Source organism: Gymnoscopelus braueri, assembly GCF_963280865.1.
Source record: "Gymnoscopelus braueri genome assembly, chromosome: 13".
Classification (NCBI taxonomy): Eukaryota; Metazoa; Chordata; class Actinopteri; order Myctophiformes; family Myctophidae; genus Gymnoscopelus; species Gymnoscopelus braueri.
This window is the reverse complement of record NC_137615.1, coordinates 1219295-1235575: the sequence shown is the minus strand read 5'-3', so window position 1 is coordinate 1235575 and position 16281 is coordinate 1219295. Positions and strand designations below refer to the sequence as shown.

Sequence of the window (16281 nt, the reverse complement as noted above, 5' to 3'; positions counted from 1 at the left end):
CATTCCAATCCCGCCCCCTCTCTCTGCTCCCTGCTAAATCTACACAAAGCACATCAGAAGTCAAAATAGTCCCCAAAATAATTTAACTTAGCAAAAATAAAAAATATGTAGAAGTATGCATATACTTTATAGCCTAACCGTTATGTGCAACAGCAAAATACAATTATATAAATTAAAGGAGTGAGGAGTATGGGCAAGATGGTAGGCCAAGCATATTTAAACAAAATAATAAGTCTAGACATCCCAGTTATTTTCTTAAAAACTTATCAATTCTAAAAACAAATATTATACTATAAGAAAAAGTAGTCCAAATGGGTTTCTACTATGTTAATTCAATAACTGGAGTGCCTATAAGGATGTCAGGTTTGATGTAGATGGAGGCATCATCACTAATAACGTCATTCGTAGTAAATCACAACATCGGTCATAATTATTCCCCCCCTCCCCAACAAAACAAAAACTACAGATCAACATTTGAAGACATCTGATATTTGAAAAGTTAAATTAAATTCGAGCCAGAGTTCAATAAAAGAAACATCAAATTCACCATGTTAGGGAGCTTTTGTAACAGAAAAAAAAGGCAAAACAAATAACCTAGCGGTGGAGCAATCTTGAACAGACCATCAACCTGCTAATATATATATATTGTAAAGTTATATAGTTCTGCAAGTTGTTAGATCAAAAAATAAAAATAAACAATAAATCAGGCAGAGCCAGTATATAAAGATGAAAAAAAAGGAGAGAATGCAGAAGTGGTGATCCGAAATATAAACAAAAAATAGTCCTTGTAAAATCCAATTGCAACAAGGGAGATCCCCCTCTACGTGTAATGTAAGTCAACTAAAAAAAGTCAAACATATCTATATCAGGGAAAAAACATTGTAAAGGTAGTTATATGACTTACTCCCACTCCTTTTTCAGGAAGAATAGTTCCGTGGCTGTCCTGCCATAATGTCCGCTAGGTTTAACCTGTTGAAAAATGATCCTAATAAAAAGGTTTTAATCCAAGGTCTTCAAGAAGTCCTCCACTTCTTCTGGTGTGTTGAACCATTTCACAGTTCCACCGTGGGCGACACGCAATTTTGCTGGATGATGTAGGCGATAGTCAGTGATGTTTTTATCCAACAGCAGCTGTTTTACCGCTTTGTAGGCATTCTTCTTGCGTCGCGTCTCGGCGCTGCAGTCAGGGTGGAGATATATTCTTCTTTTGTCGAGGAAGACTTCTTTCATCTCTCTGGATCGGTGGAGCATCTTTTCTCTGTGCTTGAAGTTGAGGATTCTTGCTATCAGTGGCCTGGTCTTGTTCTCAATGGGTTTACCGAGGCGATGGCAGCGTTCAACGATAAACGGGGTTTCAAAGACGATAGGGTTGAGGACCTGTGGTATGATGCGTTCTAGGAATGCAGTAGCATCCCGACCTTCAGCATTTTCTGGTATATTAAATAAAACCACGTTATTTCGTCTACTCCTGTCCTCATAATCATTCAATTTGCCTTCCGCGTCTCCCAACTGCTTCTCAGCCTTTTCGAGTCGGAGAAGAACGTCCGCCATGTTGTCTTCATTAGCAGACACGCGTACTTCCATTGCTCCAACTTGGTCTGATAAAGTTGATAGAGAGTTCTCAATCGCCTTGAGAGCCAATTGAATGTTGGATGTTTTGGCATCAATCTGTTTAGACAAATCATCTTTGCACTCACGTATCGCTTTCAATACCGTCTCTAACGTTAGGGGTCCACCTCCGACCGCCATTGTTTGGCACGATGTGGCGTCGTTAGAATCCTCCGACAAAGTAGCCTTTTTGCTTCTGAGGTTGTAAGTTTCCATGCACCGACCGACGAAATAATCCAACTATTGTTCTGTTAGTTGAGGTTTTTTAAACAAATGATAACATTTTGAAGTAACTGTGAGGCAAACCGTCGGAGCTCACATGTGCATGACCGTTCTCGTCAACAGCCAAACCGGAACCCTTCATAATGTAATTATTATTAACAATATGATAAACCTCAGATAATATAAGTTATCAGGCATCAAACCTAGGAACTGAAGAACCAGTGTTCATTTGGACGGCAACTTTTAAGTCAGTTTTAGTCATAGTCTTTAGAATAAAATTCCATTTAGTTTTAGTCAGATTTGAGTCATTATGAAATGTTTTATCTGTCTAGCTTTAGTCGACTAAATCTACAGTTCATTTAGTCAACTAAATGTATTTTTGGCGGTAATGCCTGATTTATATTTAGCTGTGTGTCAAACATAGCCTGACTCTATTTTCAGAACATGACTCACACCAACGTGACTCACAACCAAACATAATGACTAGTCTTAGTTCTACTGGATCTCTTCTCCACTAGTCTTAGTTCTACTGGATCTCTTCTCTACTAGTCTTAGTTCTACTGGATCTCTTCTCTACTAGTCTTAGTTCTACTGGATCTCTTCTCTACTAGTCTTAGTTCTACTGGATCTCTTCTCCACTAGTCTTAGTTCTACTGGATCTCTTCTCCTCTAGTCTTAGTTCTACTGGATCTCTGCTCCACTAGTCTTAGTTCTACTGGATCTCTTCTCCTCTAGTCTTAGTTCTACTGGATCTCTGCTCCACTAGTCTTAGTTCTACTGGATCTCTTCTCCTCTAGTCTTAGTTCTACTGGATCTCTTCTCCACTAGTCTTAGTTCTACTGGATCTCTTCTCCACTAGTCTTAGTTCTACTGGATCTCTTCTCCTCTAGTCTTAGTTCTACTGGATCTCTTCTCCACTAGTCTTAGTTCTACTGGATCTCTTCTCCACTAGTCTTAGTTCTACTGGATCTCTTCTCCTCTAGTCTTAGTTCTACTGGATCTCTTCTCCACTAGTCTTAGTTCTACTGGATCTCTTCTCCTCTAGTCTTAGTTCTACTGGATCTCTGCTCCACTAGTCTTAGTTCTACTGGATCTCTTCTCCTCTAGTCTTAGTTCTACTGGATCTCTGCTCCACTAGTCTTAGTTCTACTGGATCTCCTCTCCTCTAGTCTTAGTTCTACTGGATCTCTTCTCCACTAGTCTTAGTTCTACTGGATCTCTTCTCCACTAGTCTTAGTTCTACTGGATCTCTTCTCCTCTAGTCTTAGTTCTACTGGATCTCTTCTCCACTAGTCTTAGTTCTACTGGATCTCTTCTCCACTAGTCTTAGTTCTACTGGATCTCTTCTCCTCTAGTCTTAGTTCTACTGGATCTCTTCTCCACTAGTCTTAGTTCTACTGGATCTCTTCTCCTCTAGTCTTAGTTCTACTGGATCTCTTCTCCTCTAGTCTTAGTTCTACTGGATCAGTTCTCCTCTAGTCTTAGTTCTACTGGATCTCTTCTCCTCTAGTCTTAGTTCTACTGGATCTCTTCTCCACTAGTCTTAGTTCTACTGGATCTCTTCTCCACTAGTATTAGTTCTACTGGATCTCTTCTCCACTAGTCTTAGTTCTACTGGATCTCTTCTCCACTAGTCTTAGTTCTACTGGATCTCTTCTCCACTAGTCTTAGTTCTACTGGATCTCTTCTCCACTAGTCTTAGTTCTACTGGTTCTCTTCTCCTCTAGTCTTAGTTCTACTGGTTCTCTTCTCTGCTTTTATTTGTTGATGAAAATGTCAATATATTCATCATAGTCATACTTTTAGTCATCATAGTATAGTAGTGTATATATATATATATATATATATATATATATATATATATATATATATATATATATATATATATATAGACCTGGTGGGCTTGTAGATCTAGAGCCTATTTTCAGCTAACGTTCCCCTCAGAATAGGGATGCTAGGGTTCAAGTGGTTAATTTGCCGCCCCCCCTATAGTAACTCTGAGGACCCCCTAGGGGTCGCAGACCCCCGTAGTAACTCTGAGGACCCCCTAGGGGTTGCGGACCCCCTGTTGAAGACCCCTGCGCCTAAAGGATTATAAGGTGATAAAGTTCAAAGTTCACCATGTTGTGAGTCTGAGGAACTGCGTGATGAGGGCTGCTGTTCAGACTGCTGCCCCCCCTCCTCCTCCCTCCCCCTCCTCCCCCTCCTCCCCCCGCCCCGGGGGCGTGGGCCGAGGCGGGCCTGGCCAGGCCCAGCAGGGAGGAGCTGCGTAGGGGGGGTCTGGAGTGGGCGTGGTCGTAGCCCCCCGGTTTGGGCAGAGTGGACACGGGCTCCCTCAGCAGGCGGGCCGGGGGTCTGTGGAAGGCTGTGGGGTCCAACACCTGGGACGACAAGTTATAGACTCAACACGGTTATAGACTCAACACGGTTATAGACTCAACACGGTTATAGACTCAACACGGTTATAGACTCAACACGGTTATAGACTCAACAAGGTTATAGACTCAACACGGTTATAGACTCAACACGGTTATAGACTCAACACGGTTATAGACTCAACACGGTTATAGACTCAACACGGTTATAGACTCAACACGGTTATAGACTCAACACGGTTATAGACTCAACAAGGTTATAGACTCAACACGGTTATAGACTCAACACGGTTATAGACTCAACACGGTTATAGACTCAACACGGTTATAGACTCAACACGGTTATAGACTCAACACGGTTATAGACTCAACACGTTATAGACTCAACACGGTTATAGACTCAACACGGTTATAGACTCAACACGGTTATAGACTCAACACGGTTATAGACTCAACAAGGTTATAGACTCAACACGGTTATAGACTCAACACGGTTATAGACTCAACACGGTTATAGACTCAACAAGGTTATAGACTCAACAAGGTTATAGACTCAACAAGGTTATAGACTCAACACGGTTATAGACTCATCACGGTTATAGACTCAACACGGTTATAGACTCAACACGGTTATAGACTCAACAAGGTTATAGACTCAACAAGGTTATAGACTCAACACGGTTATAGACTCAACACGGTTATAGACTCAACAAGGTTATAGACTCAACACGGTTATAGACTCAACACGGTTATAGACTCAACACGGTTATAGACTCAACACGGTTATAGACTCAACAAGGTTATAGACTCAACACGGTTATAGACTCAACAAGGTTATAGACTCAACACGGTTATAGACTCAACAAGGTTATAGACTCAACACGGTTATAGACTCAACAAGGTTATAGACTCAACAAGGTTATAGACTCAACACGGTTATAGACTCAACACGGTTATAGACTCAACAAGGTTATAGACTCAACACGGTTATAGACTCAACACGGTTATAGACTCAACACGGTTATAGACTCAACACGGTTATAGACTCAACACGGTTATAGACTCAACACGGTTATAGACTCAACACGGTTATAGACTCAACAAGGTTATAGACTCAACACGGTTATAGACTCAACAAGGTTATAGACTCAACAAGGTTATAGACTCAACACGGTTATAGACTCAACACGGTTATAGACTCAACACGATTATTTATTGTGTAAAAAAAGACACTTAGCCTAAATATGTCTATATAGGCTAAAAATTTCTTTTTTTACACAATAAAAAAGGTCCTGTGGTCTTTGATGGCCAGATGTGAGTTACATAATAATAATAAATAGATAATAATAAAAGACATATTTAGCCCACTGTAAAAAAGATTGCGAAAATTGCTAAAACTATAGAAAGCAGTAAATGAAAAAAGATGAAACTCATCTTTTATTTACTTTAATTACAATCTAAAACATAAACCTTGGTTGTAAAAAAAAAAAAGTTGTCCTTTAAAGGGTTTAAATTATTTTCTCTCTCCTGGAGCGTTTCCATTGGTCAATCCTCTTACGGTGGTAACCATGGAAACGCTGTCTTTCCTCTGACCTCTGAGTAACTACGGCGACCCTGGAAGCGCTGCCGCAGCCGCTTGCTGGTTGGCTGGTGGGAGAAGGAGGCGGGGCCATCACCGGGGGAGGGGAGGAGCCTATCCACAGAGAGGGAGGGGTGGGGGGGGTTGGGGGGGGAGGAGGGGGAGAGGTGCTGAGGAGGAGGAGGGAGAGGAGGAGGAGGGGGAGGGGGGACTGGGGGAGAGAAGGAGAAATGGAAGAGAAAAGGGGAGAGTGGATCGATGAAGAAATAATATATATATATATATCGTATTTTAATGCATTATATTACATGAGTACTGTATTCAATACATTACATCATTATTATATTACATTATTCATGTGATATTAAGGGACAGTGGAGTTTAGAGGTAAAATGTTGTAGATTGTTGCTGTTACTTTATAAACTCTGCCGCTTGATGTAACTTTCCTGTTCCTCTCCAGATTTGAACCCGGCTCTCCTGCGCAAGAGCTACAATTTTTTACCACCGAGCTAATAGCTCTGAGCTAATAGGGGGAGAAATTGCTCAGGGGAGAAATTACATTTTGACCTTCAGTCAAAGGTGGCGTCCAACCTATAGACACAGGATCTAAATCATGTGTGAATAGAAGAGCAGAGAGACCAAATACAAGCTGTCCTTATAGCAGAGCTTTGATTATGTTACCTTATATTAGCAATAGCACCATTCCATTACATCACAATATCCTATATTACATTTGGAAAAAGTCATCCCTTCCTGTGCCCCGGTGATGCCTATTCATTGTTTCGGTATCAACACAACAACAACAACAACAACAACAACATATCACATGTCACTACAACACTAGCCACAATGTGCACGCTTCATTTACGCATTGTTTCATCTGCTTTTCATTGCTCACTGTACATTTGCCTCTTTGGAGCATAATTATTTTCGTCCAACAATATTTTGGCACAGTAGCGACCTCACCGGAAGGGGAAACCCTTTAGCACACCGTTTAGCGTTGGCCAAAAAGGTCTCGTATCCTACTTACACATTATGTCTTTGCAGTCACCGCGGTAATGTCCCTATTCCCACCCCAGTCACGCTAATATGTCCGTCATTTTCGTGCCATGTACATCCCAAACAAAACATTATTATCTATCGTCTTCACGTCTGTAAACAACACTTCTGCGGGACCAAAAGTGAGGTTGCCAGATTCTGCGCGAGAAGGAAGCAACATCACGCTAGATGGGAGGCCCGCGCAGCGGGCTGAACTTCTAGTTACTTTACAATACAGAGTATGTTTTACATGTATTATACAGTACATGTATTATACAGTACATGTAGTATACAGTACATGTATTATACAGTACATGTATTATACAGTACATTTAGACGTGTGTTGAAGCAGCTCAGACTGTTTGGCCGTCAGAGAACGAACACGAGCCAACTCCTCTGTGAGCTCTGTGTAGGATAACGCCAGGTTCACCCTGAAAGAGAGAGAGAGAGAGGGTAAAGGTCAATAGAGTGTACATGTAAATAGAGTGCAAACAAATTTAAATCAACTCTTTAACACATTCACCGGCAATCACGTAGATCTACGAGATCCAATTTATTTATTTTTGGGGGGGGGGGGAATTCCACAAGAGGGCGCTCTAACGCAACTTAGGAATGATCCCGCGACTCCCCTAGAAGGAATCAACGGATCCCAAAAAACGTCACGTCCGTCACGTCCGTCCAATACGCTCCAATGATAGGATTTGGAGAAAAACTGCTCTAGCTCCCTTCTTTTTTTCTTTGTGTGAAAACCAGCCACTTTCAACGCACGATCACTCTAAAATGATCACTCTAAAATGATCACCATCACTCTAAAATGATCACTCTAAAATGGCGGATTGTGGTAAAAAAAAAGTTGTTCCAGTGGATAGACTGGATTCTCCATCACCCCACGGACACTTCTTGGTTACATGCGTGACTTGTGCACGTTGTGGCTTCTGCAGCGCTCCATAGATCTTCTGCAGCGCTCCATAGATCATCTGCAGCGCTCCATAGATCTTCTGCAGCGCTCCATAGATCTTCTGCAGCGCTCCATAGATCTTCTGCAGCGCTCCATAGATCTTCTGCAGCGCTCCATAGATCTTCTGCAGCGCTCCATAGATCTTCTGCAGCGCTGCATAGATCTTCTGCAGCGCTCCATAGATCTTCTGCTGCGCTCCATAGATCATCTGCAGCGCTCCATAGATCTTCTGCTGCGCTCCATAGATCTTCTGCAGCGCTCCATAGATCTTCTGCAGCGCTCCATAGATCATCTGCAGCGCTCCATAGATCTTCTGCAGCGCTCCATAGATCTTCTGCAGCGCTCCATAGATCTTCTGCAGCGCTGCATAGATCTTCTGCAGCGCTCCATAGATCTTCTGCAGCGCTCCATAGATCTTCTGCTGTGCTCCATAGATCTTCTGCAGCGCTCCATAGATCTTCTGCAGCGCTCCATAGATCTTCTGCAGCGCTCCATAGATCTTCTGCAGCGCTCCATAGATCTTCTGCAGTGCTCCATAGATCTTCTGCAGCGCTCCATAGATCGTCAAACAGGTAAAAAAACGCTGGCAGCAGCTAAATAAAGCGAATGCATAGTGCCTGGCGGTGAATGTGTTAACTGCTAAAGTAATAGTGTAATAGTGATGCCACTGCCAGCGAAAACGAGCGATTTTACTGTATCTTTGAAAAATTATGGAATATTCTCTGTGACCTCCGTCCTCACAGAGATGGGCTCAATACACACACGGGGGTCTCGCAGTATGGGGGGGGGGGGGGACTGTCAGCTCGCGGTAATCCGTTGCACAGCTGTGGCCGTTGTTTTTGTCGTAAAGCAAGAGGAACAGAGATATAGACATTTTCCAGGAAATAAACAGGAAGTAAACAAGCTTTTTTTTTTTTTTTTTTACGTCAATTCCGGGTCTGTCGCCATCTGGCAGTGAAAGCATCATTAGATAACAGTGAAAGCATCATTCATAGGGTAGATAACAGTGAAAGCATCATTCATAGAGTAGATAACAGTGAAAACATCATTCATAGAGTAGATAACAGTGAAAACATCATTCATAGGGTAGATAACAGTGAAAGCATCATTCATAGGGTAGATAACAGCACCATCTGGTGGGAAACCAGTGAAATCATAGAAGTCGTCAGTGGCGGGCTGCGCCTTGGCAGAATCTGACGAGGGAACTGACTTAAATACTACAGGCCTTAGGACCTCAGCTTCTGTCTTTGTTTGTGCTTCACATACTTCACAGGAAGGACTAAAGTGTCAGATATTACAGACAGACAGACAGACAGACAGACACTTACTGTTCATCTCCAGCCTTCTTGATCCATTCTACATCACAGTGTTCACACCTCAGAGACACCTCCTGTGATTGACAGATTGACAGTTCTATCACGACAAGGTAATTACTCTACCCAAACCTCCACCTAAGATATTATTATTATTATAGTAGTAGTATTATTATTATTATTAGTATTAGATATTATTTATATCCAATCACCTGTTTTGTCCGTCTCTCTTCCTGGAGTCGGGTCACTTCCTGCCGCAGCCCGCCAAGCTCCGCCCTCAGCTCCTCCTCTCTGCGACACGCCCCCTCCGCCCGCCGCCGTGCGTCCTCAAGCTCCGCCTCCAGCCGCTGCAGCCTGAGATCTGATAGGGCGTCCAGCGAGCGAGAGCTGTGCAAGCCACGCCCCTCTGAACACACAGAGACAGGTCTGATAGAATATCAATTTTATTTTTTTATAAATACATAATGATTATATTAAATATATATCATATGTTTATAATAAATATGTTTACATAATGATTATATTAAATATATATCATATATTAAAGACTATCAAAGTCCTGGTGGAATGGGTTTATAATAAATATGTTTACATAATGATTATATTAAATATATATCATATATTAAAGACTATTAAAGTCCTGGTGGAATGGGTTTATAATAAATATGTTTACATAATGATTATATTAAATATATATCATATATTAAAGACTATCAAAGTCCTGGTGGAATGGGTTTATAATAAATATGTTTACATAATGATTATATTAAATATATATCATATATTAAAGACTATTAAAGTCCTGGTGGAATGGGTTTATAATAAATATGTTTACATAATGATTATATTAAATATATATCATATATTAAAGACTATTAAAGTCCTGGTGGAATGGGTTTATAATATATATGTTTACATAATGATTATATTAAATATATATCATATATTAAAGACTATCAAAGTCCTGGTGGAATGGGTTTATAATATATATGTTTACATAATGATTATATTAAATATATATCATATATTAAAGACTATCAAAGTCCTGGTGGAATGGGTTTATAATAAATATGTTTACATAATGATTATATTAAATATATATCATATATTAAAGACTATCAAAGTCCTGGTGGAATGGGTTTATAATATATATGTTTACATAATGATTATATTAAATATATATCATATATTAAAGACTATTAAAGTCCTGGTGGAATGGGTTTATAATAAATATGTTTACATAATGATTATATTAAATATATATCATATATTAAAGACTATCAAAGTCCTGTTGGAATGGGTTTATAATATATATGTTTACATAATGATTATATTAAATATATATCATATATTAAAGACTATTAAAGTCCTGGTGGAATGGGTTTATAATAAATATGTTTACATAATGATTATATTAAATATATATCATATATTAAAGACTATCAAAGTCCTGGTGGAATGGGTTTATAATAAATATGTTTACATAATGATTATATTAAATATATATCATATATTAAAGACTATCAAAGTCCTGGTGGAATGGGTTTATAATAAATATGTTTACATAATGATTATATTAAATATATATCATATATTAAAGACTATCAAAGTCCTGGTGGAATGGGTTTATAATAAATATGTTTACATAATGATTATATTAAATATATATCATATATTAAAGACTATCAAAGTCATGGTGGAATGGGTTTATAATATATATGTTTACATAATGATTATATTAAATATATATCATATATTAAAGACTATTAAAGTCCTGGTGGAATGGGTTTATAATAAATATGTTTACATAATGATTATATTAAATATATATCATATATTAAAGACTATTAAAGTCCTGGTGGAATGGGTTTATAATAAATATGTTTACATAATGATTATATTAAATATATATCATATATTAAAGACTATTAAAGTCCTGGTGGAATGTTTTTTTTTTTTGCCATTTTATTTTGAAGTTTCAGTCTAAAACAGTAGCCCTGTATGTTTCTGAACCAATCAGAAGACCCCACCCCCCTGGGCTATGGGAAGGCATTAGGCAGATAAGGCTGCAGCCCAGAGGGACAAAGAGAGAGGCAGTGTAGTGATTGGTCGTTCATGATCCATTCCTTCATAAGATTCGATTGGTTCTTTGCCGTGAACGTGAGGTAACCCGTTCACTTCCTGAAACTTCATTCATGTATTTAATCTGGCAGTGAAAGAGTTAAGGGACTTTTGATGGAAAAATGCACCAAAATGGATTTAAAAAATAATAATTTGAAATCTATTGATAGATATGTGGATATTAAGACCAGGGATATGCTCTAATATATATTATATATATTATATATATTATATATATTATATCATGACCAGGGATATGCTCTAATATATATTATATATATTATATATATTATACATATTATATATATTATATATATTATACATATTATATATATATTATATATATTATATATATTATATATATTATATATATTATATATATTATATCATGACCAGGGATATGCTCTAATATATATTATATATATTATATATATTATATATATTATATCATGACCAGGGATATGCTCTAATATATATTATATATATTATATATATTATATATATTATATTAAGACCAGGGATATGCTCTAATATATATTATATATATTATATATATTATATCATGACCAGGGATATGCTCTAATATATATTATATATATTATATATATTATATATATTATATTAACACATTGAATGCCAAAAACGGTCCGGACCGTTTTTGAGGGTCCAAACGAGAAGTGCCGAAAACGGTCCGGACCGTTTTTGACCCAATTCTATTTTTATACATGTGGGCCACGTGGGGCGCTAAAACGAAACTTTGACATCACCCAAGCATTTTCTGAGAAGAAGAGGCTGGATCTGGCTCCATGTCAAAAATCCTTCCGGTCGGCGTTTTCAATGTTATCTCCTTGATTAAAAGCTTAATATCTCCATTTCTTTTTAATGTGGTGGAAACGAGCCGTTTTCGATCGGCGATCACGCTGCAATGGAGGGTCGCGTTGGAAATATTATTGTTCCAGGCGTTAGTCGGGACCCTCCGCCGTCTCGCACGCACGCTTTGTTTACATGCATTTCCGCGTCGGGGCTTCTCACAGCACGAATCGTATAACGCAAGTGGATGGAAGAAATGCTGGCACTCAACGTATACTATTTTAATAAACCTCTGGCACCCAATGTGTTAAGACCAGGGATATGCTCTAATATATATTATATATATTATATATATTATATATATTATATATATTATATTAAGACCAGGGATATGCTCTAATATATATTATATATATTATATATATTATATCATGACCAGGGATATGCTCTAATATATATTATACATATTATATATATTATATATATTATATATATTATATTAAGACCAGGGATATGCTCTAATATATATTATATATATTATATATATTATATCATGACCAGGGATATGCTCTAATATATATTATACATATTATATATATTATATATATTATATATATTATATATATTATATCATGACCAGGGATATGCTCTAATATATATTATATATATTATACATATTATATATATTATATATATTATATATATTATATTAAGACCAGGGATATGCTCTAATATATATTATATATATTATATATATTATATATATTATATTAAGACCAGGGATATGCTCTAATATATATTATATATATTATATATATTATATCATGACCAGGGATATGCTCTAATATATATTATATATATTATACATATTATATATATTATATATATTATATATATTATATCATGACCAGGGATATGCTCTAATATATATTATATATATTATACATATTATATATATTATATATATTATATCATGACCAGGGATATGCTCTAATATATATTATATATATTATATATATTATATATATGATATATATTATATATATTATATATATTATATCATGACCAGGGATATGCTCTTATATATATGATATATATGATATATATTATATATATTATATATATTATATATATTATACATATTATATATATTATATATATTATATATATTATATATATTATATATATTATACATATTATACATATTATATATATTATATATATTATATATATGATATATATTATATATATTATATATATTATATATATTATATCATGACCAGGGATATGCTCTTATATATATGATATATATTATATATATGATATATATTATATATATTATATATATAAATTATATAAATTATATATATGATATATATGATACATATTATATATATTATATATTATATATATGATATATATAAATTATATATATTATATATATGATATATATTATGTATATTATATATATAATATATATTATATATATAATATATATTATATATATTATATATATAATATATATTATATATATTATATATATTATACATATTATATATATATGATATATATGATATATATTATATATATTATATATATTATATATATTATATCATCACCAGGGATATGCTCTAATATATATGATATATATGATATATATTATGTATATTATATATATGATATATATGATATATATTATATATATTATACATATTATATATATTATATATATTATATATATTATATTAAGACCAGGGATATGCTCTAATATATATTATATATATTATATATATTATACATATTATATATATATGATATATATGATATATATTATATATATTATATATATTATATATATTATATCATCACCAGGGATATGCTCTAATATATATGATATATATGATATATATTATGTATATTATATATATGATATATATGATATATATTATATATATTATACATATTATATATATTATATATATTATATATATTATATTAAGACCAGGGATATGCTCTAATATATATTATATATATTATATATATTATATATATTATATTAAGACCAGGGATATGCTCTAATATATATTATATATATTATATATATTATATATATTATATCATGACCAGGGATATGCTCTAATATATATTATATATATTATACATATTATATATATTATATATATTATATATATTATATCATGACCAGGGATATGCTCTAATATATATTATATATATTATACATATTATATATATTATATATATTATATCATGACCAGGGATATGCTCTAATATATATTATATATATTATATATATTATATATATTATATATATGATATATATTATATATATTATATATATTATATCATGACCAGGGATATGCTCTTATATATATGATATATATTATATATATTATATATATTATATATATTATATATATTATACATATTATATATATTATATATATTATATATATTATACATATTATATATATTATATATATTATATATATTATACATATTATACATATTATATATATTATATATATTATATATATGATATATATTATATATATTATATATATTATATATATTATATATATTATATCATGACCAGGGATATGCTCTTATATATATGATATATATTATATATATTATATATATTATATATATAAATTATATAAATTATATATATGATATATATGATACATATTATATATATTATATATATTATATATTATATATATGATATATATAAATTATATATATTATATATATGATATATATTATGTATATTATATATATAATATATATTATATATATAATATATATTATATATATTATATATATAATATATATTATATATATTATATATATTATACATATTATATATATATGATATATATGATATATATTATATATATTATATATATTATATCATGACCAGGGATATGCTCTAATATATATGATATATATGATATATATTATATATATTATATATATTATATATATTATATCATGACCAGGGATATGCTCTAATATATATGATATATATGATATATATTATGTATATGATATATATGATATATATTATATATATGATATATATGATATATATGATATATATGATATATATTATATATATTATATATATTATATTATGACCAGGGATATGCTCTAACAGTGTGAGAAACATATTTGTCTTTAAAGATCCTATTCTTACCTCTGGGTACGTTGAGGCTGATGTGTAGCTGTGTGTTGCTGTGCTGTAGGTGTTTGTTGTGTGTGTTGTTGTTGTTGTGTAGTTGTGTAGTGAGTTTGGACAGAGACGAGTCTCGCTGCCTGACGGACGATTCCAAAGTCCTGATCCTCTCTGCATGCTGCTCTGCTAGTGATGTCTGGAACACACACACACACACACACACACACACACACACACACACACACACACACACACACACACACACACACACACACACACACACACACACACACACACACACACACACACACACACACACACACACACACACCAGAGATAGGGACTCCAGATGACTTCAGACTCGATATTTAAAATGGGACCCGTTTACTTTATTTTATAATAAAAACTAAGCTATGATGACTAACACTATGACTACATTTACAATATCCTCAGCAAATACAAACTACATTACAATGACTAGTAGATCCAGTAGAACTAAGACTAGTGGAGCAGAGATCCAGTAGAACTAAGACTAGTGGAGCAGAGATCCAGTAGAACTAAGACTAGTGGAGAAGAGATCCAGTAATAATAATAACAATAATAAACTTTATTTGTATAGCACCTTTCATGACATGAAATGCAGCTCAAAGTGCTTTACATAGCAACAATACAATTACAGTTACAACCAATTTAACAATAAAGCAAAAAGCATAAAACAACATTAAAATAGGCAATAAAGTGAGGACATGGGTAACAACACAGAGACTTAAAAATCAACCAAAGAACTAAGACTAGCGTAGCAGAGATCCAGTAGAACTAAGACTAGTGGAGAAGAGATCCAGTATAACTAAGACTAGTGGAGAAGAGATCCAGTAGAACTAAGACTAGTGGAGCAGAGATCCAGTAGAACTAAGACTAGTGGAGAAGAGATCCAGTAGAACTAAGACTAGTGGAGAAGAGATCCAGTAGAACTAAGACTAGTGGAGAAGAGATCCAGTAGAACTAAGACTAGTGGAGAAGAGATCCAGTAGAACTAAGACTAGTGGAGCAGAGATCCA

The 16281-nt window shown here is 34.0% G+C and overlaps 1 protein-coding gene across 1 annotated transcript in view; it reads right to left on the bottom strand.

Moving 5' to 3' along the window:
• LOC308098662 (TANK-binding kinase 1-binding protein 1-like) overlaps positions 1–16281 on the bottom strand; it is a gene marked incomplete at both ends in the record, with an annotated part of 45869 nt that overhangs the window by 8904 nt on the left and 20684 nt on the right. Inside the window, 7 exons of the mRNA XM_080447069.1 lie at positions 1141–1668; positions 3951–4211; positions 5799–5898; positions 7161–7253; positions 9109–9170; positions 9306–9499; positions 15245–15419. Of these exons, the coding sequence (XP_080303195.1) occupies positions 1141–1668; positions 3951–4211; positions 5799–5898; positions 7161–7253; positions 9109–9170; positions 9306–9499; positions 15245–15419 (1413 nt within the window). The remainder of the gene's footprint in view (positions 1–1140; positions 1669–3950; positions 4212–5798; positions 5899–7160; positions 7254–9108; positions 9171–9305; positions 9500–15244; positions 15420–16281) is intronic.